The 26,249-nt window shown below is 49.5% G+C and overlaps 1 protein-coding gene across 1 annotated transcript; it reads left to right on the top strand.

The window, feature by feature from the left end:
• Window positions 1–307: 307 nt before the first annotated feature.
• On the top strand, window positions 308–24,856 carry ARSK (arylsulfatase family member K; the record flags this gene model as incomplete). The annotated part of the gene is made up of 8 exons (XM_084278780.1): window positions 308–403; window positions 7,978–8,107; window positions 10,987–11,146; window positions 14,652–14,934; window positions 18,785–18,956; window positions 21,094–21,318; window positions 22,214–22,438; window positions 23,049–24,856. 8 exons carry the CDS (start codon window positions 308–310, stop codon window positions 23,321–23,323), a joined length of 1,566 nt encoding a protein of 521 aa, XP_084134906.1. The 3' UTR covers window positions 23,324–24,856.
• Window positions 24,857–26,249: the final 1,393 nt, after the last annotated feature.

Below are 26,249 nucleotides of genomic sequence, written 5' to 3'. Positions count from 1 at the left end.
GCCCGCCGCCCGCGCGCATGCGCACCTCGCGTCAGCGCAGCGACTCTCCTCCGTCGCGCTCCGCTTTTCCCGGGCGCGGCGCTATACGTGTTCCGGTCCCCGCCGCCCCGGGGCACGCTGGGAGTTGTAGTCCGTCCGTTCCCCCCCCCCCCCCAGCCGAAGCGCGCAGCTGAGGCGTCCCCTTCTGCCGCTGCCGGGCCCCGGCCGAGCGGCGTTGCCGGGTGTGGGGCCGCCGCTTCCCCTTTTTCTCGCTGCGGCGATGCGGGCCGGCGAGGGGATGCGGCGGGCCGGGTTGGCGCTGCTGGTCATGGCCGCCGCGCACCGCGCTGGGGCCAGGCCTTACCCGGGCGACCCCCGCGGTCAGCCGCGGCCTAACGTGGTGCTGGTGGCCTGCGACTCCATGGTGAGTGTGCGGGGGGGGGCCGGAGGAGCGGGGCCGGGCCGAGCCGCCGCACGGCCGGAGGGGGGGGGGAGGGGGGTCGGGGGGGGGCAGGGGGTGTGTGTGTGGGGGGTGCCGTCTCCCCCCGGTTGGAAGCCCCTGTAAGCACTCGGAACCGGTGCGGAGGCGGCAGCGGTGCTGCAGCTCCTCGGTGCTGCCGCTTGAGGGCGGTGTGGGCACGTTCTGCGGGGCCGAAGCGATGGGGAGGGAGGTTGGGGAGGGAGGTTGGGGAGGGAGGGAGGTTGGGGGGGGAGGGGGGGAGGGAGGTTGGGGAGGGGGGGAGTGGGGCAGGGAGGTTGGGGAGGGGGGGAGGGAGGTAGGGGGGGAGGGAGGTTGGGGAGGGGGTGGGGGGGGAGGGAGGTGGGGGAGGGGGGGGAGGGAGGTTGGAGGGGGGGGAGGGAGGTTGGAGGGGGAGGAGGGGGGCTGGGGAGAGGGGTTGGGGAGGGGGGGAGGTGTAAAATCACAGAACCACAGAATCCTTAAGGTTGGAAAAGGCCTCCAACCGTACCCCTGCCACCTCTGCCACTCGCCAACCCGCATCCCGAAGTACTTCACCCTGAACACCCCGAGGGATGGTGACCCCCCCACCTCCCTGGGGCAGCCCCTTCCCGTGCCCAACTGCCCTTCCTGAGGAGAAACGTCTCCTCGTTTCTAACCTGAACCTCTCCTGGCTGGCACAACTTGCATCCCTTCCCTCTTGTCCTATCGTTAGTTATCTGCAAGAAGAGGCAGACCCCCCCCCAGCTCACCACAACTCACCACAACCTCCTTTCAAGGAGTTGGGGACAGCAGTAAGGTCTCCCCTAAGCCCCCTCTTCCCCTGAAGAGGAGATATACCTCTGTACTCTCTCCTAAACAGGCACTTTATAAAAGCAGCCACACAGGCACTGTACCAAAGGCAGACCCAGTCCCAGAGAGCTTATGAGCAAAACTATATTCTGCTCAGCATATTTATAACCAGGAACATGCATGAGTAAAGACTCATCAGCTGGAGTTTCTGCCACGAATTCCTAACCGACCCTTTTTGCTGCTGGGAAAGGAACCCTCTAGCCAAACCCCAACGGCACAGGTGTGCCACAGACATATGGCTGAGGGGAGGATTTTCAGCTTTTCTGCCAGCTTGAGCAGCGAAAAGGAAAGGAAGGTCACTGCACCCTGTTATTTCTGCCACAGTCAATACTTAGAAGAATCAGGTCTCTGCAGTGGGATGGATAATTTGTGCCATCACAGATTAAATGTCTGAGTTAAGCTGTTGGGCCTTGTATGTTGACTCTACTCAGACTTTCATTTGGCATAAAAACAGTCAAACAAACTTGTCAGATGACTAGAAGCAGCTAAAAGAACAAAGCAGCCGCTGGCTGTGTTGTGATAAATTTCTAGTGGCTTTATTACAGTGATGTCTTGATACGTTTATTTGAACCATCAAAGAGGTAGAAAAGACTATTTTTTTTTTCTCATTCACAAATGCTGATTTCCTTAAATCTAAACACAGCTTGGGTTGTTTTTTTGACCCTTTTTTTTCAACAAGCTCTTGTCTGCCCACGCAGCACAGCGGAGATGCTCTTATCACAATTTGACTTTCAGGCAAGAGATAGCCTTGACTTCTCTGCCTCCTTCCTACTGAATCAAAAATAAGCTCCCCGGTGTTGCTTCCAAGAACTTTCATGTCTCAGTCACCTTCTGCCGGCTGCCTGGCATTCTTGGGATGAATTAGCCCTAAGCGTTTGATAAACATCTGTTAGCCTTTCTCAAACGATTTCTGAGAGCACATTGTGAATGCATTTAAACCAGGCTTGCTAAGATTTAAAATTTAAAACAGTAGCTCCTTAATTACTTTCTTTCCTCTCACTGGGTCCCTTGTTAATTTCATTTTGGGAATACTCCCCTCTCTTAACTTTCCAAAATAATGGATGGGTTTTTTTTTTACATGATAACTTTTTTCCCGAGTTTTCAGCTTGTACCAAAAAAAATCATTTACCAAGAAAATGCCAAATTTATCATAGTTTAAGTTTTGGGAGTTTGTTAATGTCCAGTTTGCCCCCAGGTGCCAGCAGAAGCTGCAGGGGAATTGCAGTCGTGCTGTAAACAAGGAGATTCTGATGCCTGTCTCACGGGGTTAGTGAGGTAACCCTCACAGAGATGAAAGAGAAAACCCCACGTTTGTGATGATTAAGGAGCAATTAAGAGCAAGGTGCTGTTTGAGGGGTATGTGTTTCACCATACACACCTGCATTGTGCACACAGAGGGGTATATGTCAAAGCATTGTTGTGTTGCCTGAGTTTTTTGTGAGATGGACTTGAAGGCAGAAATAAGTTAACAATTTTGATCACATCACCAACAGAGAACAGAAAGAGTTAGGCAGAGTTGAAACTAACAGTTTTTCTTGGGGGGGGGGGGTGGTGGGGGGTGGGCGGTGAGGAAGCAGCTTGTGTCCTGCAGGCTGTGGAAAGCTCTGGGTGTGCAATGGAAAGTGTGCCTGCCTTTGTCATATAACCATAGAATCCCAGCCTGGTCTGGGTTGGAAGGGACCCCAAGGGTCCCAGAGCTCCAACCCCCTGCCACAGGCAGGGACACCAACCTCCAGGCCTGGAGCTACACAAGGCTGCCCAGGGCCCCAGCCAACCTGGCCTTGAACACCCCCAGGGACGGGGCACCCACCCCCTCTCTGGGCAGCCCCTTCCAGCCCCTCACCACTCTCTCTGCAAAGAACTTCCCCCCAGTCTCTCCTCTCCCCCTTCCCTCCTCCAGCTTCACTCCAGCCCCCTTGTCCTGCCAGTCTCTGCCCTTTAACAAGCCCATTCCCCTCCTGTTCCTGGGGTCCCTTCAGGGACGGGGAGGCTGCAGTGAGGTCCCCCCACAGCCTTCTCTTCTCCAGGCTGACCCAGCCCAGCTCCCTCAGCCTCTCTGCGTAGGGGAGCTGCTCCAGCCCTCTGAGCATCCCCGTGGCTCCTCTGACCCCTCTCCACCAGCCCCACATCTCTCTTGTCCTGGGGCCCCAGCTCTGGACACAGGACTCCAGCTGGGGAGGGCAGAGCAGAGAGGGACAATCCCTTCCCTGTCCCTGCTGCCACCCCTCTGCTGATGGAGCCCAGGATCCCGTTGGCCCTACGAGCTGCAAGAGCCACTGCTGGCTCATGTCAAGCTTCTCATCCACCACAATCCCCAGGTCCTTCTCCTCAGGGCTGCTCTCCAGCAGCTCTTCTCCCAGGCTGTGTCTGTGTCTGGGATTCCTCTGGCCCAAGTGCAACACCTGACACTTGGCAGTGTTGAACCTCATCAGGTTCCCCAGGGCCCATCTTTCCAGCCTGTCAGGATCCCTCTGGATGGCTCCTTTCTTTCTGGGGTGTCGACCACACCACTCAGCTTGGTGTCACCCCCAGACTTGCTGAGGGTTCACTCAATTCCATCACCCCTGTCACTGATAAAGATGTTCAAGAGCACCAGTCCCAAGACAGACACCTGGGGGACCCCGCTTGTCACTGGCCTCCCCCTGGACACAGACCCATTGTCGTGTGTGACTGTCATGGTTTAGCCCCAGCTCTGCATTCTGCAGCCTCATGCTCACTCCTCCTCTGCCCTCAGTGCTGTGGGGTGGGGAGGAGGAAAAAACCCTAATGGTAAAACTCATGTGTTGGGACAAAGATAGCTGAATGTTACAGCAAAGGGAGGGAAAATACAGTAATAATGATAAAATAATGTACAAAATAAGTGATGCACAGTGCATTTGCTCACCACCTGTTGACCAATGCAGCAATTACACCTCCAGCCACCTTCCCCCCACCTATATACAGAAAATGACACCTTTCCTGTCCATTTCCCCTATGGAATACCCCTTTGGCCAGTTCAGGTCAGCTCTCCTGGCCCTGCTTCTTCGAGTTTCTTGTGTGCCCACAGCCTACTGGCTTGTGGGCAGTGTGAGCAGCTGGTAAGCCCTCAACAGTGGTGTTTCGAATAATCAAAACACCAGTGTGTTACTAACACCATTCACAGAATCACAGAGCTGTAGGGGGTGGAAGGGACCTCCAGAGCCCAAGCAGGGTCCCTAGGACAGGTCAGGGCTGGAATCTCTCCAGAGAAGGAGACTCCACACCCCCTGGGCAGCCTGTCCCAGGGCTCCCTCACCCTCACCGCCAAGAAGTTCTTCCCCACATTGGGGGGAACTCCCTGGGCTCCAACTTGAGCCCATCGCCCCTTGTCCTGTCCCCACAGACACTGAGCAGAGGCTGCCCATGGCCCCTGGGTCCCACCCTTCAGCTATTGATCCCCATTGATCAGATCCCCTCTCAGGCTTCTCCTCTCCAGGCTGAACAGCCCCAGCTCCCTCAGCCTTTCCTCCCAGGGGAGATGCTCCAGGCCCTTCATCCCCTTCGCAGCCTCCTCTGAACTCTCTCCAGGATTCTCATCCCAAATCCCAAGCACAGCACTGTACCAGCTCCAGGAAGGAAATTAACTCTATCCCAGCCAAAACCCAGACAGTATTGATACCCACAAAGGACTCCACACCCCTTTTGTGAAGTGTGACAAGCACTTTCTTCTCAGCAGTGCTGGGCTGTGTGTGGCCTCCAGAGCAGCGAGTTCTTGCCTGAACTACTGTCATGTCACATCAAGTGCTTCTCAGTGGGCTTGCTGGTGGAATTCAGCTCCAAAATCGCTGCTTGAGATTAGCTTGAGTGGTGACAGGTTCTGCTTGCAGTGCAGCTCAAGTTCCTAGATGAAACATGCTTGCTTGAGTTACTCCTAATAGTTGTGTGTAGTACAAGTTGTGTGTACTTCAAGACTCACACATCCTACACAGGCTCTTGGAGAGCAGGTTTCCAGAAGGAGCTGAGGAGCTCTCAGCATCTCAGGCTGCTAAAGAAGCTTACTTCCTTCACTGCATAGGCATGTCACCTGCCTATCCAATGTGGAAACAACGAACTCTTGTCTCCAGCTGTTAAAACAAATAAGCTTGTGAATACCTTGCTGGCAGGCTGACAAGTCAGTTGTGTGCTTTCTGAAGAGCACTTTGAGCCTGAGATTCCTCTCAGGTGCCTATTTGCAAATTACAGCTTTACTTCCTACTTGATTTCCTACTTTATTTCCTGCTTTATTCCCTATTTATTACAGTTTGTCCTACTGAATGCTTATTCTAGTTGCTGTCTGTAGCACAGAACAAAATTCTTCTATCGTATTCTGATCTCCAGTGCCTCAGTTTACCATGTAGATGTCCCCTGCTCTGTGGTGCTGTCGTGCTCCACATTAGGTGATTCTCCCTCTGCCAACACCGTGTTGCCCAGTGGTGTTTTCTGCCACAAAACAGACAGAGGAAATTGTTTTCTTCTGTGTGTAGAACTCTGAAGAGAGAAGAAAGTGATGCTGGTCTCTTAACTGTGGGCTTGAGCAATGAGCTGGGTGGCTGGTGAGGTAGTGAAGTAGTCGTGCTGTAAGGTCAGAACATTTTAAACAATGACAGAATAGTTCTAATCCTAAAATATTTGAATAATTTCTAATTATCTCCCGCTGTGGACTACAGTTGTATTCTGCTTACCTCTTGTTTTCTGGGTTCTGTCTGAAATGTGGCAGACTCTGTGCAGCATTCTGTGTGAAATTTTGACTTGGACGATTAGAGGTGGCAAAGGGGGAGTCATGGGGTGAGGAAGCAGTAGTCAGACTGTAAATCCTTCAGGTTTGCTCTTGCTTATCTGAGGTGCTACAGGTTGTTTGGGGTTTGGGTTTTTTTTTCTGTCTTCTCAAGTTATTGCAGGAAATTAAAGTAGTGAAACCAAAGTGAAAATTCAGAAATACCTCTCCTAACATGCAGAAGCAGCACATTATGAAACTGAAGTGTTATACTATCTGCTCTGCATGTGTGAAAGACAGAGAGTAACTATTGCTCTTTCCATCTAAGCTTGCTGACATTTCATGTAAGAGAATATTAATTTAAATGCAGTATTTGTTTCAAACAGTTGTCTTCAAGTCAAATACAGTCTTTGTAAGCATTTTCTCAATTAAAAACTGCAGAGGATAGCTGTTCTCAGAGCCCATGCATCCATCTACCCCGGTGTTTTCCTAAGCTAATAGCATTTTCTGTTACTCTCTTGAGTTTTCACTGTGACTCAGGTGCCCAAGAAGTGTGTGTACCTGCTCCAAATGTGCCCTTATTTAGGGGTGAATTGTCACAGAAAGCAAGGCCTTGCTCCTGTGTCCCTGAAAACCCTGCATGCTCCTGACCTTATGAAGTAGATGGTGAAAGTTCTCCATCTGAAGGAGTCGTTGAGTTTTTATTAGCTGAGTGAAGCTGCCCATTAGGTATCACAAGAGAGCAGCTCCTGTGATTCAGTGCTGGATCTCATTCAGCAGGAGCCAAGTGGTCACTCCAGGTGAATACTTGCTGTTGAAGAGGTAATATCTCACTAAGTAATTGTTCTTGAGATTTCTCACCTAGCAAAAAGCCACACTGCAGCTGTGTTCCCATGTGATGATGACTGAAGCTTCATCAGACACCAAGACCCCCCCTGTGCCAAGTGAGGCTTGCTGGGTGTGTGGCATTGGGAAGCACTTGATGATGCTGGAAGGCTGTGTGTGGGTACAGAGAAGTTAGAGGAAGGACACAAGCAGCGATGTGCCAGCTGTTCTGCTGTGGCTTCTCATGCAAGAACAATTCTCTCTTAATAAAAATAAAGTAACTTTATGGTTCAGTTGGTCCATTGGCAAGGTGTGGATTAGGGGTGTGAATTTCATGCTGGCATTTATTATGCAGAGGCTGATGTGGTATTTGTACACTGTCTTTGGAGCAAGTGATACAGTAGTTAGTGAGTTTGTTGCTGGAGCTTGATGCACTCCCCTGGCTTTTCTTGAGCAAAAAGAAGAGGGATCAGTGCTGGTTTTGCAGAGATATGAACCAGTGCTGGATCAGGATTGGGGGATGACCTGCTGGAGAGAACCTGGGGGTGCTGGTGGGTGACAGGGTGGCCATGAGCCAGCAGTGTGCCCTGGGGCTGAGAGAGACAATGGGATCCTGGGGGCATCAGGAGGAGTGTGGGCAGCAGGTGACAGGAGGGGATCCTCCCCCTCTGCTCTGCCCTGCTCAGGCCCCACTGGAGTGTTGTGTCCAGTGCTGGGCTCCCTGGGATCAAACAGCCAGGGATCTCCTGGAGAGAGTCCAGAGGAGGCTGCGAAGGGGATGAAGGGCCTGGAGCATCTCCCCTGGGAGGAGAGGCTGAGGGAGCTGGGGCTGTTCAGCCTGGAGAGGAGAAGCCTGAGAGGGGATCTGATCAATGGGGATCAAGAGCTGAAGGGTGGGACCCAGGGGCCATGGGCAGCCTCTGCTCAGTGTCTGTGGGGACAGGACAAGGGGCGATGGGCTCAAGTTGGAGCCCAGGGAGTTCCCCCCCAATGTGAGGGGATCTGATCTAATTAAACTTTCTCCACGCTTTATTTTCCATTCCTGAGTAGAATTGGCAACTTTTGAGTTGTACAAGTTCAAATCAACAGTCATTATGGAATAATGCAGCCGGCAGTCTGGGATAATGCTGTTAACTTCTCTGTTTGATTGCAGGATGGACGCTTGACATTTTATCCAGGGAATCAGACTGTGGTTTTGCCTTTCATAAATTTTATGAAGAGATATGGCACTGTCTTTCTCAATGCCTACACCAATTCTCCAATTTGTTGTCCTTCCCGTGCAGGTAAGACCAAGATGAACATCAATGTCAAATTAAATATGTGGGACATTTCAAAGGGATTGAAATTTGGGGAATTTGTTGGTTTTGTTTTTTTTTTTCCAGTAAGACTTAATAATTTTAATTTTTAGTTTGTGTCTAAACTTACACAGTATTTTTGTGTTTGATCTGTTTCTCTGCCCTGAGGAGGCCCCAGCTGGAGTCCTGTGTCCAGAGCTGGGGCCCCAGGACGAGAGAGATGTGGGGCTGGGGGAGAGGGGTCAGAGGAGCCACGGAGATGCTCAGAGGGCTGGAGCAGCTCCCCTACGCAGAGAGGCTGAGGGAGCTGGGCTGGGTCAGCCTGGAGAAGAGAAGGCTGTGGGGGGACCTCACTGCAGCCTCCCCATCCCTGAAGGGACCCCAGGAACAGGAGGGGAATGGGCTTGTTGAAGGGCAGAGACTGGCAGGACAAGGGGGCTGGAGTGAAGCTGGAGGAGGGAAGGGGGAGAGGAGAGACTGGGGGCAAGTTCTTTGCAGAGAGAGTGGTGAGGGGCTGGAAGGGGCTGCCCAGAGAGGGGGTGGGTGCCCCGTCCCTGGGGGTGTTCAAGGCCAGGTTGGCTGGGGCCCTGGGCAGCCTTGTGTAGCTCCAGGCCTGGAGGTTGGTGTCCCTGCCTGTGGCAGGGGGTTGGAGCTCTGTGACCCTTGGGGTCCCTTCCAACCCAGACCAGTCTATGATTCTGTGATTCTTTTCTTTCTTGTGTTTCTTCCTTTCTTCTTCATTCTCTTTTTTTCCCCAGCTATGTCCAAGCTCACACATCTTTTTGCAAACTTCACCAAAGCTTCAGTGGTTCTAAAAAACTTCAGGATTTGTAGAGAAGTCATCAGTTTGCCTGCTGCAGTGCTGATGCTGCATTCAGAACTACTCTCCCTTCCCAACACAAATTTAATAAATCTCTTCCCTGTTGTCAGGAAAATGTATTCACTGATGGCAGGTGAATAAATCAGTAGCTGTTAGCACTGTCTCCTGATGACATTTATTCCAAACAGTGTTAAACACATAATGTATCCTTGAGTAGCTTTAATTGAAAACCTGAGAACAATAACCTTGTGTTAGGGTATTTCGTTTTAAGAAGTTGTGTGACAATTGCAGTCGGTGCTCACCATGAGGAAGACATTCCATAAAGAACTCATCAGTTTGTCAGTCCAGTTCAGCATTTTGAACGGTCCCTCAGCATGACCACTTGTCATTCATCACAAACACAGCTCTGAACCAGCAGGACATCTCTTCTTTAGCTGATATGAGAGACCAGCAACGAAGTGAAGGGAGTGCATCTGTTCTTGAGGTGTCAGGGATGGTACAGGAAGAAAGGACTTTGGAGTGGGGACAGTAGGAGTGTTGACGTGGTGTTGTGTTGGGGTTTACACTTGGTGCTTACAGGGTATTTCCACTGCTTATAGAACAGCTTAGTTTCAGTTTAGGACTGAGACTGGCTCTAAATTAGCATTGGGAAGAGTGAGTGGGCTCAGTCCTGGCACCAGTTCTGTTCAACATCTTTGTCACTGACCTGGCTGAAGGGATGGGATGTTCCCTCAGTGGGTTTGCAGATGCCACTGAGCTGGGAGGAAGCGTTGATCTGCCTGAGGGTGGGGAGGCTCTTCAGAGGGACCTGAACAGCCTGGGCCCATGGGCTGAGAGCCAGGGGATGAGGTTTAACAAGGCCAAGGGCAGAGTCCTGCCCATGGGACAGAACAAGCCCAGGCAGCGCTACAGGCTGGGGGAGACTGTCTGGAGAGCTGTCAGGCAGAGAAGGCCCTGGGGGTGTTGGGTGACTGTGACTGACCACGAGTCAGCAGTGTGCCTGGGGGGCCAGGAAGGCCAAGGGCATCCTGGCTTGTGCCAGGCCCAGTGTGGCCAGCAGGTCTGGGGAGGGGATTGTGCCCCTGGGCTGGGCACTGGGGAGGCCGCAGCTGGAGTGCTGGGCCCAGTGCTGGGCCCCTCACTGCCAGAAGGACATGGAGGGCCTGGAGCGAGTGCAGAGAAGGGCAACCAGGCTGGGGAAGGGGCTGGAGGGCAAATCCTCTGAGGAGCGGCTGAGGGAGCTGGGGGTGTTGAGTCACCTTCCCTGGTTGTGATCACTAAAAGGGTACATGAGGTGCTCAGGGATCTGGTTTAGCTCAGGATGGGAATGGTTGGACTCGATGATCTTCAAAGGTCTCTTCCAACCTTGTGATTCTGTGATTCTGAGATTCTGAGTGAACCTCAACAATCTGCAAAGAAACACTGGAACTCACTAATAAAATCTTTCTTTCCTTATAGTTCTTTTGCAAGTCTGGCCTTGGTTTCATTTCTTTTTGTCCTCCTCTTTAATAATCTTGTTTTGCTTTTGTAACTGGTAGTGAAGTTGATTACCTCAAATGAACAAAACCAAAGGCATATAATACTTATAAAAATAATACACTCTTAATTCCCTCCACAAACATACTTTAAATTCCAAGTAGAATCTAATTGAAATAAGGGGAGATAATGCTCTGCAACACGTGTAAATGGATGATTGCTTCATCAGGATCTGTACTAGCATATGGCATTTTCTTTCTGCAGTCAAGAGTAATATTTCCTGATAGAGAAAGCCTTGATGTAATGATTGTGTAGCACCTGAAAAGATGGCACCTTGTTCTGCAGTTCTGGAGATTATTTTACTAACTGTTATTACTCATATTGATGCTAAAAGTGGAAGAATAATAGTTTGTATTCCCTGCTCTATTGGATAACAGTGTGGTCTTTTAACCTCTACAACAATCAGAAGATTAATCCCTTATCAAGTATATTCAACTTAAATTTAGATAGAAAGCAGCACTTCCTCATCAAAAACTGTATCACACTTTTTTTTTTGCTTTTTTTACCCCAGCTATGTGGAGTGGCCTTTTCACTCATTTAACAGAATCTTGGAATAACTTCAAAGGTCTGGATCCAGATTATGTAACGTGGATGGATCTCATGGAGAAGCATGGCTACCACACACAGAAGTATGGGAAACTGGACTATACCTCTGGGCATCATTCAGTCAGGTAATCAGAGAGAGTCTCCTGCTGTGAAATGCACAGGGGTGAATAAATCCTGTGGTGTTCTGGGCAGTGGCTTTTGCCTTTGATTGGAATAGTTAATAGCTTTAATGTTGAAGAAATTGAAGGAAGCTAGCAGGGGCTCTGCCCTACAACTTCATGCAGGCGTATCACTTCGGCAAACACCACGTCTCTGTTTTTGCCCAGCATGAATGAGGATTATTTTTGATCATCAGTATTGCTAACTGAAATTCATAAAGCATTTTTGCCTTGCCTTGAGACTTTCCAGCTTGATTGTTGCTGCAGTGGAGAAAAAGCAGAACGAAGAAACTTTCTATAGTACCTGAATATTAAATCCAGCATCATAAAACATGAGGGTTGGTTTGGGTTTTTTAGGAAGGCCACATGTTTTCACATGTTCATACTGTCCTTCCTATGCTGTACAGCTTTCTTTAAGAAAATATGAGTAGAATTACAGCAGTTTATGAAAAGCACTGAAACAGACTAAACTGCATTAATTTCAAAAAACAATAAGCATAATTTGTCTGGGCAGTTGGCAAAAATACAGTGTCTTCCTTCTGTGTAGTTTTTATGAAGATACACTCTTCCTTGTTAATAACACTGCCCATTGTTGAAATAATAATGAAGAGTAGTTTTTTCTCTTGTATTAAAAAGGTTAGACTTCTTCAGAATTTCCTCACTTCAAGTTGAAAGGTCACATAAGTAGTTCATAGGGTGTTGCACTTAGTCACTGCTTTTTATCTGCTACTTTATGAAGTACCCATTTCATGAATGGTGCAAAAGCAATAATTACCTCTCCAGTTTAACACTCAGAAATGAAAAGAAAGCTTTTTACCCTTTTTATATCTACCAGTTCTACACTGGAAGTAAAACATTATTCAAATACAGACTTGAAGCAAAAATCTTTGTGTTCATTTCCTTTACCAGAAGGTGTATATTTTGTGTACTACTGATGCTATCTTATTTAGTAGTTTTTTTTTCTGTTGGAATAAGAGGAAGAGGAATGTCACACAGTGCACAGTAACCTAGTTGACATCCTGCTATCAGGACAATGCTGGCAAGTCATCTGTACGGTCATCTCAACGCTAGTACCCCCTTCAGTATTGACCTGTCCTGCTGATGTCATTCATGTTCTTGGTGATTGATGCACACCGTTGCTTTAACCTTGATCTCATACTTAATTTCTCTGTTGCTCTGTGATTGGAATGTTTCTGTTGATACCATTCTAACTATTTTGGTTACAAGTCTCCACAGGTAAGATATAAATTAAGACAGTCCAAGGTTTTGCAAACCTGTGGCAGCACCAGTATCAGTGGAGTTGCACTCATGGATTTTTCTCATTCTGTCATGTAGAGACTCACCAACTTCAGTGACCTGGTCTGACCCTCACAAACAGAAATTACAAATCATGCAAGCATCATGTTTGCAGAGCTCTAGGACCCAAAAGGCTGAATCCTTAGGCACTTCAAAGATAGCAGAAGATTACTGCAAAGTGTATGGTGTTGCAGTTTTTTTACTGTCTTCTGCTCAAGGCCTTTATTCTACATTTTCACCTGGTGCAATTTTTTCATGCTTTTTTACCCTAATATTCCCTTCAGCAAGAGTTTGATCTGTACTTAACAGGATCAGATAAGAGGAAACTGGCTAGATCATGCCTGGAGGTTGGTGTCCCTGTCTGTGGCAGGGGGTTGGATCTCTCTGATTCTTGGGGTTCCTTCCAACCCAGACCAGGCTGGAATTCTGTAAAACGAAAATAAACACGTGGTTAGCCAGCATTTCCATGCCTACACAAGAGGTGTTTGAAAATGGCAGTGTTCATGGTTTTTAATTAAAAAAATGAAAACTGCAAATAGTATTCCTCAGTCAGAGAAAAATCACAGAATCACAGAATCACCAGGTTGGAAAAGATCTTTGAAGATCAGCAAGTGCAACCGTTCCCATCCTGAGCTAAACCAGATCCCTGAGCACCTCATCTCCCCTTTTTCTGATCACATCCAGGGAAGGTGACTCAACCCCCTCCCTGGGCAGCCTGTGCCAGGCCCTGACAGCTCTGCCAGGGAAGAACTTTTCCCTCCCAGCTGAGCTGACCCTGCCCTGGGGCAGCTTGAGCCCATTGCCCCTTGTCCCAGCTCCTGGACCCTGGCTGCAGAGACCATCGCCCACCTCTCTGCACCCTCCTGGCAGGGCAGGGGAGGTGGGGAGAAGGTCTCCCCTCAGTCTCCTCTTCTCCAGGCTCAACACCCCCAGCTCCCTCAGCCGCTCCTCAGAGGATTTGCCCTCCAGCCCCTTCCCCAGCCTGGCTGCCCTTCTCTGCACTCGCTCCAGGCCCTCCATGTCCTTCTGGCAGTGAGGGGCCCAGCACTGGGCCCAGCACTCCAGCTGCGGCCTCCCCAGTGCCCAGCCCAGGGGCACAATCCCCTCCCCAGACCTGCTGGCCACGCTGGGCCTGGCACAAGCCAGGATGCCCTTGGCCTTCCTGGCCCCCCGGGCACACTGCTGGCTCGTGGTCAGTCACAGTCACCCAACACCCCCAGGGCCTTCTCTGCCTGACAGCTCTCCAGACAGTCTCCCCCAGCCTGTAGCACTGCCTGGGCTTGTTCTGTCCCATGGGCAGGACGCTGCCCTTGGCCTTGTTAAACCTCATCCCCTGGCTCTCAGCCCATGGGCCCAGGCTGTTCAGGGCCCTTTGAAGAGCCTCCCCACCCTCAGGCAGATCAACGCTTCCTCCCAGCTCAGTGGCATCTGCAAACCCACTGAGGGAACATCCCATCCCTTCCTCCAGGTCACGGATAAAGATGTTGAACAGAACTGGAGCCAGGACTGAGCCCTGGGGGTGCTGCTCGTGACCAGCCTCCAGCTGCATTTGGTTCCATTCACCCTTTGGGCCCGGCCATCCAGCCAGTTTCTAACCCAGCTTGCCTTTTTTCCTCCCTCCATGATTTCTCCCTATACCCTTCTTCTCAATAGGATTTATCAACTATATCAGAAGCAATTGTACAAGATAAATCACTTTTTGTCATAAGTAATAGTGTTTAAAACTGTTGCAGTAGTACATCCAAAGCCAGAACGTTGTTTCTAAAGGCAGCATCTCCAGGCAAGTTCTTTCCCACAGGACTTTTTGAAACAACAAAGGTCTACAGCCCTTTTTACCTGGTAAATACTATGTGAATCCATGCCAGCACAGGGAGCACGGACAACAAGATGGATATCCTGTTTCTAAACATTATTTTATAGAAGTGAGAAAAAACATTCTGAAATTAAGTTATCATTAAAAAAAGAAGCAGGAAATGATGAGTAAAACTTTGAGTAGACATTAGATGCACGATGGCTGTTGACCAACTGCATAACAATTCTCTTATACGTAGAAATTACAGACAGGTTGCAGCTACAGATGTATTCTTCAGGCAATCTCAACTCCTTTGACTTGGCGGAAAAGGGAAGAAAACATTTTCCACTGAACTGAGTGTGTATCTTGTGTGTGTGTTTCCAGTAACCGTGTGGAAGCCTGGACTAGGGATGTCGACTTCCTGCTGCGGCAAGAAGGGAGACCCATGGTAAAGCTTACTGGAGATAGGAAGCATGTCAGAGTGATGGAAGCAGATTGGAAGAACACTGATAAAGCAGTAAATTGGATAAAGGAAGAAGCTGTTAACCTCACTGAGCCGTTTGTTCTTTACTTGGGACTAAACTTACCTCACCCTTATCCATCACCTTACGCAGGAGAAAATTTTGGGTCCTCTACGTTTTTAACATCTCCCTATTGGCTTGAAAAGGTATGTGAAGGTTAAAATTAAATACAGATTTATTTATAGCTGGATTTATTATGGACAGCATCTTATTCCTCACATGATTTTTCAAGTCAGACCCAGTTTTGGTATTTCAGTATATTGTAGAAAGTACTGAAGAATTTTTCTCTGGTGCTGGGTTGTTTGCAATAGTCACTGAGTCAATAAGTTTGGAGTTCAGTGGCTAGGAACATATTAAACAGAGAATAAAGTCATTGCTATACTTAGGTGTCTTTTGTTCAGTAACAGTCTGAAGTTCATTGTGTATAATATCTTCTATCATGGTTGCTATTAATGATGCTATATGTAATTACTCTCTCTGAGTTTCATGGTGAGAGATTGATTTTTCCTACAACAGGGACCTAGAATATCAACTAGTAAGACACAGCAGAAGTTTCCTTTTTCTGTTCATTTTTTCCCATGCTACTGCAACTGAAAGTGTTTTTAGAGTGCAGAACAGTCCTGTTATGTCCACATGCAAAAAGTAAACAGCATTCCATCACAAAGTAGTAACTGTTTTTCTCTCTTGTGCTTTATCTGCCTGAGTGATATAAACAGGTTACAACAACGTGCACTGCTTAAAGGTGCTAAGAGTCTCTGCCTCTGAAGAACTGAGAATTAGTTTTGAAAAGACTTTATGCTGCCTTAAAGAAAAGAAGATACTCAAGTCATATAAATCATTTGGTCTTCTCTGCAAGGGAGCTGCAAAATCTCTTCATCTAGGTGCAAAAAAAAATACAGAGACTTAGAAAAAAGTGTATACAAATGGAGGTTGAGAGATGTGAACTTCTTTGTAGTAAAGAGGGGTTGTGGGTTCTTTTCTTCCTGGAATGGTGAGAAGTTTGAGGAGAGGGAGAGCCTGGGGAAAAAAGCCCCTTAATTTCCAAAAAAGCAAGATTTAGCTTGGATATTGAGGAAAACTTCTAGGTGCTAATTGCTAGGTTGGACATTATCTTGGGAAGTGGGGAAGCAGTCTCTGAAAATGAGAGAGATCAAACTCATGAAGAAGTTTCAGTTTGTAGATGAAGAATCTGATTTAAATTACATGTTTACTGGGAAAGTAATATGGAACAGCAAGGTATGTTTATGAAATCCTGTGTTGCTAGCAGGTGGTCCCCTGCATTTTGCACAAGCTGGCACTTTTTCAGGGCATGTGGCTTCTTTCCTAGCTCTTAATTGCAACAGATAGACAAAAGGATTTTGACTTTCTGAATCCTTACAGCTAGGCCGTTGTCCTGTAGAAGACAGCTCAGTCTCCTGAACAATTGTGGATGGAGAGTGACACTTTCTGTTCCCATTTTATCTTAAGCAGCTAATAAAAACCACTTGAGGTATCTAAAATGTGACTTTTATGTAGGCAAGGAGCTTGGTGTAGGAAGATGAATAAAGCAGTTGTTTATTATTCTTTTATCTCCATGATAAAACAGCCTGTCTGCTGTAGAGCCTCAGGATGCTTGGGTTTTGGCGTGACTTACTGTTAGAAACCTGGGTTCTATCCCTGTGCTGTGAGCACTTTTAACTCTTGCTGTCTTACCAACTCTTCATATCACTTAATACATCTACTAGATAACTCAGGAGCAAGTGGGAGGTGGAGCTTTGTGGGCATGGGAACATGTGGCTGCAGCAGCCCTCACGGTCAATGATACCGTGTTCAAGAGGGGCTAGCAACACCCCAAACAGCTCTTTGCTCTCTGTCACACACCTTGGGGTAAAAGCAGTTGGGTTCAGCAGGGATTGCTGCAGTCCTGGGTCCAGTTTTGTGGAACATCTTTATGGGATGTTCCCTCAGTGGGTTTGCAGATGCCACTGAGCTGGGAGGAAGCGTTGATCTGCCTGAGGGTGGGGAGGCTCTTCAGAGGGACCTGAACAGCCTGGGCCCATGGGCTGAGAGCCAGGGGATGAGGTTTAAAAAGGCCAAGGGCAGCGTCCTGCCCATGGGACAGAACAAGCCCAGGCAGCGCTCCAGGCTGGGGGAGACTGTCTGGAGAGCTGTCAGGCAGAGAAGGCCCTGGGGGTGTTGGGTGACTGTGACTGACCACGAGCCAGCAGTGTGCCCGGGGGGCCAGGAAGGCCAAGGGCATCCTGGCTTGTGCCAGGCCCAGCGTGGCCAGCAGGTCTGGGGAGGGGATTGTGCCCCTGGGCTGGGCACTGGGGAGGCCGCAGCTGGAGTGCTGGGCCCAGTGCTGGGCCCCTCACTGCCAGAAGGACATGGAGGGCCTGGAGCGAGTGCAGAGAAGGGCAACCAGGCTGGGGAAGGGGCTGGAGGGCAAATCCTCTGAGGAGCGGCTGAGGGAGCTGGGGGTGTTGAGCCTGGAGAAGAGGAGGCTGAGGGGAGACCTTCTCCCCACCTCCCCTGCCCTGCCAGGAGGGTGCAGAGAGGTGGGCGATGGTCTCTGCAGCCAGGGCACAGGAGATGGGACAAGGGGCAATGGGCTCAAGCTGCCCCAGGGCAGGGTCAGCTCAGCTGGGAGGGAAAAGTTCTTCCCTGGCAGAGCTGTCAGGGCCTGGCCCAGGCTGCCCAGGGAGGGGCTGAGTCCCCAACCCTGGGGGTGTTTAACAGGGGGGAGATGAGGTGCTCAGGGATCTGGTTTAGCACAGGACAGGGACGGTTGAACTCCTAAAGCTTTAAGGGCTTTTCCAACCTTGTGATTCTGTGAAATCATTACACCAATAAATGCTTATAGGGACAACTTTGATCCAATTGCTTTTGCACTGCTAGAGCCCCTTGAACAGTCTCAGTTATTATCAGAAACTGGTGCTGCCTGTCTTTGGGGGTAGCCCAGGAGCAGAGCTGGAGCTGCAGTCCCTAGAACAGGCTGCATAGGCACAGGAGTTGCTGTGCCTACTCTAAACCTCAGCTCTGCTCGAGGAGGTTTTTCAAAGGTCAGTGAGAGCAGTAGGTGTGGTCTTACTGATTCATAAACATAAGTTTTCCATCCTGAGATTACATTTTATCTGCTGAGTGGCAACCTGTGCTTTCAGTCTACAACACAGAAGTAATTAACTGTTAAATGCAGCACTTACTTAAAGGAGTGCTTACAAGTGTGAGTGCCTAAGCTAAACGTATAGGTGAATCTTTGAGGCTCTAAAGCTGGTACTGCAGCACACAATATCCCAGAGCAATGCCAGTTTGTGTGTACAAATCCAGCATTTTTTGTAATTGATTGGCTCTTCCTTTTTAGTTTCAAACCGTTCATAGGTTTCTTTAAGTGGATTGACCACTGTGGAATCATACAGAAAAGTATTAGAAAATTGGATTGATGTAGTTAATTCTTTCCAGCAAGATGTCAAGACTTGTCATCCTCTGTCCTGGAGACCTTCCCAGACTAAGTCAATTTCTGTGGTGTCCTGTAGGCTCACATAAACCCCTGTCTTTTTTAAATGCATAGTTTATAGCAGTCCTGTGGTTAATCAGACACTATTCCAGCACTTCTGTACTTACCCTGGAGTACAGTTCAGTTCTAGAAGATTGTGTGGCCCTGTGTGGAACCAGGAGTCAGACTTCATGGCCCTTATGGGTCCCTTCCAATTCAGGAGATTCTAGGATTCTGTGGTATCTCTTTTTAAAATCACTGGGTAAAGCACATAATTCTGGCTCCCAGCCTTGTGTTCTAGCTGGTATTTGTAGCTCTCTCTTAAAATTACATGATACCTGTGGAAGCAGAGGGGAAGTATGAAGGAGGTAGCAGCACCACCTAACAGATAAGCAGCTGGTGTTTCTGGACCACAAATCAAGAACTGTGAATTTATGCTAGAAAGTTTTAAATTAAATCATTTTAAAACAAAAATAATGTTTAATTAAGTTGCTAAAGTAATGTTAATTTTCTCTTATTTTTAGGTAAATTATGAAGCTGTTAAAGTTCCCAAGTGGTCTTCTCTTTCAGAGATGCATCCAGTAGACTATTACTCATCTTACACCAAGAATTGCACAGGAGAATTTACAAAGCAAGAAGTGAGAAACATTCGAGCATTTTATTATGCTATGTGTGCTGAGACAGATGCCATGCTGGGTAGGTGATGTTTCATTATACCTTCTTGTTCTGATATGGGGGTGGTTTTTTTTTTCTTCAAAGAATGCTGATAGAGCTGGTCCTCTGGGAAGGGGAGAACCCCCCCCTAAAAAAAAAAAACCCAATGAAACCACACTTCAGATCTGGGATTAAATCACTTGGGTGTTGATTGATGGATCTATACAGTAAATATCTGGATCAGTTTTAAGGCAAGGGGAATTCAGAGCACTAAGGAAGCAGTCAGAGACCCTGTCAGAGCCTGGTAACTTCAGCAAAGCCTTGCTTAGCCCACATAAAGAGAAATTAAATACTTTTTGAAGTGCTAACTGAAATAATGGAAACAACTGTGAAGGGACAGACTGGCAGAGCAAAACTGGAAGGAAAGATACATTTTAGGGCATGAGGAGTTTCCTTGGAGATTGAATACAAATGCATAGACTAGGTGACAGCTCTTATGCATGGACTATAAACAATAAGGTTACCTTTGCAGTCTCACTTAGCAGCATATTATTGAACGTTAAGGAGAAGGAAAAATAATTAGGCATTCATAATTCTTGCTAGTCTGCAGTAAGGTCTACATACATAAAAACAGTAATGCAAATTGGCCTTCATTTACAGCATTTTATTTCTTAATTTGAAAAGGGACTGTGAAAGAAGAAGAATTTCTTTGCATTCTGATAAGAAATTCCTGAACAAATAAGCTAACCTTTTAATCAACATGAGAATGATAAAGTATTTTGAAAGGCACAGAATTACTCTTACATATTTTGTGAAAGAAGAGACTTCACTGGGAGCAGGACTGTTTCAGGGAATTAAGGTATTTATTGCACAGTATACACACTGGGGTTTGATGTGGTAATGTATTTTAAGTTTTTGGCTGGTCTTTAAGGAAAAGCAGTATGTATACATTAAAGATGTGTAAGTGCTTTGCTAAATTATCAGCTTGATTGATCTTGATTCTGTCGTCATTGCACAAACGTGTGTGCAAAGGGCTCCTCAGGGTGTATGGGCCCAGGAGGGAGAGACTTCTGAAGGTAATGGATAAGGGGGATAGTGACAGAATCCCAGCCTGGTCTGGGTTGGAAGGGACCCCAAGGGTCCCAGAGCTCCAACCCCCTGCCACAGGCAGGGACACCAACCTCCAGGCCTGGAGCTACACAAGGTTGCCCAGGGCCCCAGCCAACCTGGCCTTGAACACCCCCAGGGACGGGGCACCCACCCCCTCTCTGGGCAGCCCCTTCCAGCCCCTCACCACTCTCTCTGCGAAGAACTTCCCCCCAGTCTCTCCTCTCCCCCTTCCCTCCTCCAGCTTCACTCCAGCCCCTTGTCCTGCCAGTCTCTGCCCTTTAACAAGCCGATTCCCCTCCTGTTCCTGGGGTCCCTTCAGGGACGGGGAGGCTGCAGTGAGGTCCCCCCACAGCCTTCTCTTCTCCAGGCTGACCCAGCCCAGCTCCCTCAGCCTCTCTGCGTAGGGGAGCTGCTCCAGCCCTCTGAGCATCTCTGGGGCTCCTCTGACCCCTCTCCCCCAGCCCCACATCTCTCTTGTCCTGGGCCCCCAGCTCTGGACACAGGACTCCAGCTGGGGAGGGCAGAGCAGAGAGGGACAATCCCCTCTCTGTCCCTGCTGCCACCCCTCTGCTGATGGAGCCCAGGATCCCATTGCCCTTCCCAGCTGCAGGAGCCACTGCTGCTCATGGGGAGTTTCTCATCCCCCCTGACACCCAGGTCCTTCTCCTCAGGGCTGCTCTCCAGCAGCTCTTCTCCCAGGCTGTATCTGTGTCTGGGATTCTTCGTCCTTCACCCTAATGTTGTGTCAGGGCTCCTGCTGACCTGTTTTACTGCTGTTGAAAGAGGTTAGTTATGCTAGAAATTAAGCAAAAGTGACTATAGCAAAAAAGCAGCTTGTCCTGTGGGGCATCATTGCCTTGTGTAATGTCTGTGGGTATTGCTCAGTGCCCTCCACACTTCATCAGGACCCAGACCCCTGTAACTCAGGGACAGCTGTACACTGATATGTGCTGAACTGGCAGAGGGATGATCTTCCAACCCTGCAGTTCATCAGGCTTTGAGTGTTGCTTTGAAGGTGCAGAATACTTTGGATGTGGGGGGTTTTTTCAGTATCTTTTTCTTGTTGCAGGTGAGATTATTTCAGCTCTGAGAGGGACTGGGCTTCTTAACACAACGATTGTGATGTTCACAGCAGATCATGGAGAACTGGCCATGGAACACCGGCAGTTCTATAAGATGAGCATGTATGAAGGAAGCTCCCATGTCCCTCTCTTAGTTATGGGGCCAGGTGTAAAGGAACAGCAGCAGGTACCAAATGTGGTATCTCTCGTGGACATATATCCTACAATGCTGGGTGAGTTAAGTAACTTCAAATGATTCTTTTCCCCTTTTTTCTCAGTCCCTATTGTGTATTTTATTATTATAATCAGGAGTATGACTTCACTTCATGAGGCAATGTGCTAGCACAGCTTGAGACAACAACCTATCTGTGGAAGGTACATATGGACTTCATTGCACAGTGAGAAAATATAATGTAAAAGCTAAATAAAGGAGCTGATGATGTTCCTTATCACTGTTGCTGTCGTCATCACAGCTACAGTGAATTATTATATTGGTTTATTTGTAAAAAAAAAAGAAATTATAAAAAACAATCAGGTATTATAAAAACCAATCAGAGGCATTTTGGATATGAATAACCCTTGCTAGCCTTCATGCCTAATCCCTTTAATGAGACTGAACCTGAAAGGAGGGCAGCTTTGAGGATCAGATCAATGGGTATCAATAGCTGAAGGGTGGGACCCAGGGGCCATGGGCAGCCTCTGCTCAGTGTCTGTGGGGACAGGACAAGGGGCGATGGGCTCAAGTTGGAGCCCAGGGAGTTCCCCCCAATGTGGGGAAGAACTTCTTCCCAGTGAGGGTGAGGGAGCCCTGGGACAGGCTGGGAGTGGCTGTCCCTGGAGGTATGTAAAGTTCAGGCAGATGCAGTGCCTGGGGACGTGGGTTAGTGCTGCTTTTGGCAGAGTAGGTAGAGTTGGACTTGGTGATCTGAAAGGTCCCTTCCAAGCAAGACAGGCCTGTGATTCTGTGCTTAAGGATGGGATTTGTATTGATCATTGGCCTGTTTCCAGGCTCCTGAGCTGTAGCAGGTTAACAGCTAGCAATGCATCTTCATGACCCTCACAGCACTTGTGTTCAGGCTTTCTCAATCCCAGTCCCTGCAGCAGCCTTGGGATGTTGTGTTTCCCCAGACACAGCCAGAATTCCTGTCCCTCAGAACCTCAGTGGATACTCCCTGATCCCCCTGCTGCGTGGAGGGGCTGAGAACGACGTGTCACCCCAAGGTCCCCGTCCCTCCTGGGTGCTGAGCCAGTTCCACGGCTGCAACGTGAACTCGTCCGTGTACATGCTTCGGGCTGGGCAGTGGAAGTACATCACCTACTCAGATGGGCGCTCAGTGCCCCCACAGCTCTTTGGTACGGGGTGTCTGCTGTGCCCCTCCTTCAGCAGGGCACAGGAGGGGATCCTCCCCCTCTGCTCTGCCCTGCTCAGGCCCCACCGGAGTGGTGTGTCCAGTGCTGGGCTCCCTGGGATCAAACAGCCAGGGATCTCCTGGAGAGAGTCCAGAGGAGGCTGCGAAGGGGATGAAGGGCCTGGAGCATCTCCCCTGGGAGGAAAGGCTGAGGGAGCTGGGACTGTTCAGCCTGCAGAGGAGAAGCCTGAGAGGGGATCTGATCAATGGGGATCAAGAGCTGAAGGGTGGGACACAGGGGCCATGGGCAGCCTCTGCTCAGTGTCTGTGGGGACAGGACAAGGGGCGATGGGCTCAAGTTGGAGCCCAGGGAGTTCCTCCCAATGTGGGGAAGAACTTCTTGGTGGTGAGGGTGAGGGAGCCCTGGGACAGGCTGCCCAGGGGGTGTGGAGTCTCCTTCTCTGGAGAGATTCCAGCCCTGACCTGTGCTAGGGACCCTGCTTGGGCAGGGGTCAGACCCCATGGGCTCTGGAGGGCCCTTCCAACCCCTGCATCTCTGATATTGTGTGACCTAAGTGTGAATTGACTCTTAACTGACTCTTTGTGTGTTGCAGACCTTTCTGAGGATCCAGACGAGCTGACAAACGTGGCCACCAAATTCCCTCTAGTTGCAGATTCCTTGGACAAAACCCTCCGCTCTGTAGTGAATTACCCAGAGGTTTCTTCTTCTGTCCAGAGCTACAACAAAAGACAGTTTATGAGTTGGAAGCAAAGTTTAGGTCAGAATTACTCAGATGTTATTGCCAACCTCAGGTGGCATCAGGACTGGTCAAAGGAACCCAACAGAAATGAGAATGCCATTGAGAAGTGGCTTGGCCAAGTCAAGTAACTAAAACCTGCCGGGACTTGGTGTGACTGCGGATGCAGGAGAACAGTCTGTGTTGGTGAGACTGCGCTGTGTTCAGCAGCAGTGGCAAGCCAGGATGCCCAGACAAGCACCTCTTGGAGCTACACAGCCAAAAGCATCTTATGCAAGTGACAGCACGACAGATCTAGGTTGCTACATCTGACAACTCTGTAATACCCAAGTGTACATAGGAAGGACAGTACATACCTGCTCATTGCATGTACGGGAGATGTAGCAGGTGGTGAAAAGTCAGAGCATTAAGCGTTAGAACTCAGCAGGAATTTCCATTTCTCAGGCCAGACTGCAGCAAGGAGTGTGCAGGGTAGAGAGCTGTGCTGGAGGCAGCTTCCCCCCACCCCAGGTTTTAAGCCCACAGTGATGCCAAGTGCACATCAGACACCTTGGAGAAGCTGCAGCGGTTCAAGTAAGATCAGAAGCTGAAGAGCCAGGTCTGGTCTGAATGTAGGTGCAGTTTACCCCAGTGCAACCTCAGCGTTCCTGTTCTGTGTGACTGGCAGCATCTTATCACAGAACCAGAGAATGGCAATGGTTGGGAGGGACCCCAGGGCTCACAGAGCTCCAACCCCCTGCCACAGGCAGGGACACCAACCTCCAGCCTGGAGCTACACAAGGTTGCCCAGGGCCCCAGCCAACCTGGCCTTGAACACCCCCAGGGACGGGGCACCCACCCCCTCTCTGGGCAGCCCCTTCCAGCCCCTCACCACTCTCTCTGCAAAGAACTTCCCCCGAGTATCTAATTAACAGATCTTCTCCATGTCTGTCTTCTCTCCTCTCTCTTCTGGATCAGGTGCTTCTCCCTCCCTGCTGTTTAGAAGTAGCACGTGTGGGCTGCAGACTGAGCCTGCAAGCGGAGAGGAGTCTGCTCTCTGGTCACTCTGGGAATTGAAAACAGAGCAAACACCATGAAGCAAGCAACCCCCCGACCAAAGCTGTGGGGAGAGCTGTTCTCTGGAAAGCAGTGGGCTGCCAAGTGCTTGGACAGGTCTCCCTTCCCCAGACTCTGCAGGTGAATGTTTTACTGGGCATCAGTCAGGGGAGAACTGAGACGTGCGCAGGGGAGAGGCAGTTGGAGCTTGCAGAAGTTCACATCAAAATCCCTTTCCCTGTTTCTCCAGGGATGGGGCAGGGACAGAGCAAAGCCCCTGTGCTAGAAGTTCCGATGTAGCCAGTACCTTCACTTCTACTCGAGTCACAGTGTCCTGGTAGCAGCACTTGCATTTGCATCAGAGTCGTTGCTGCCGCAGTAACGCTTTGGGGTGTCGTTGTGCTTTGGACCCAGGTGCTTTCTGGAGTCTGTAAGGAAACGCTCAGCAGCAGCAGCAAGCTAATAAAACCAAGCCCACACATTAGATGTATGTCCTAAGCATTCTATACACATTGAGTAAACTTATTTACCACCCTAGAAATAAGTATGTATTCATGAGTATTCCAGCTGCTTTATGTATTTGCATGCCCAGAACTTTAAGGCCAGCCTTATGCTACCTACTGCTACAGTAGCACTTCAACTTTTTCTTGCAGGCAAGGAGCAAAGTGGAAGTTAAACTTTCAAATGCTGCAGCACGTGTTGTTGTGGCTCCTGCAAAACCAAGTTCAGATAGAGATAACATTAACTTCAACAAAGGACAGACTTTGGCAGGGGGAGGAAAACTGGCTGTCTGGGTGGAGAAAGAAATATATCCATATGAAGGCTCATTTAGTGGGGAAAAAAGAACATGAATTGATCACTTTTTGGAGGTCTGGACAGAGCACAGAATGGTGTGGCAGAATGCAGTCAAATACAATTAGAGTGAACTGCATGTGTTTTGTGTGTGCTTTTGTTTTAAGGCACTGAACGCTTACAGGAGACACTGGGGGAGTTTTATGCTGTCGGTGGAGTTCTTTAAAGACACAGGATTTGAGATGCACTCCTTTGTGAGATCCCTGCCTCCTGGTACAGAACAGCCAGGGATCTCCTGGAGAGAGTCCAGAGGAGGCTGCGAAGGGGATGAAGGGCCTGGAGCATCTCCCCTGGGAGGAAAGGCTGAGGGAGCTGGGGCTGTTCAGCCTGCAGAGGAGAAGCCTGAGAGGGGATCTGATCAATGGGGATCAAGAGCTGAAGGGTGGGACCCAGGGGCCATGGGCAGCCTCTGCTCAGTGTCTGTGGGGACAGGACAAGGGGCGATGGGCTCAAGTTGGAGCCCAGGGAGTTCCCCCCCAGTGTGGGGAAGAACTTCTTGCTGGTGAGGGAGCCCTGGGACAGGCTGCCCAGGGGGTAAGAGGCTGCCACTGTCACTGGGACAAGGCACGTGGAAGGAATCACTTTGCCAGCCTAACTGGCTGAGTTGGTAGGAAGTTGGTAGGGGAGATGGGGACTTGGAATGCCCTTGTGCTGCCCGATCTTCCTTCAGGCAAGCCAGGGACACGCAGCCCAGATAAAATCGCTGTTGGGTTCGCTGCTGCCCGGAACCAAACTCGGGACCAGGTACCAAGATTTGGGTGGGCTGATCAAATAAGCTCTGCAGGGCTTTGGTGTAACACCGTTTGGTGCTCTTCAAGAAGCAATTCCCCTGCAGGTTTAGGCACTTTCCTTAGCAAACGTGATGGAACACACCCTGGGAGAGCTACCAGCACTTCTGAGGACAGGTGAAAATGCAAAGTAGGCTTAATTAGCTGGAATGCCCATCAGGCAGCATCTGGCACCCACCCTCCCAGGTAACCCCGGAGCACCCACCGAGGGAGAGTTTTGACAGCGGGTGGGGTATCCTAGGAAAGAGTGAGGTGTGGAGAAAAGCTTCTGGGGTACACGGCTCGCATTCCAGCGGCCCCGAGCCTCGTGTCCCTGGACTTGTGGCCCGGAAGGAGGGAGAACGGGCCCCGCCGAGGAGCCGGCCAGACCCTGCCCAAGCGG

Source organism: Gallinula chloropus (assembly GCF_964237585.1).
Source record: "Gallinula chloropus genome assembly, chromosome: Z".
Classification (NCBI taxonomy): Eukaryota; Metazoa; Chordata; class Aves; order Gruiformes; family Rallidae; genus Gallinula; species Gallinula chloropus.
This window is presented reverse-complemented; position numbering and strand designations above follow the sequence as displayed.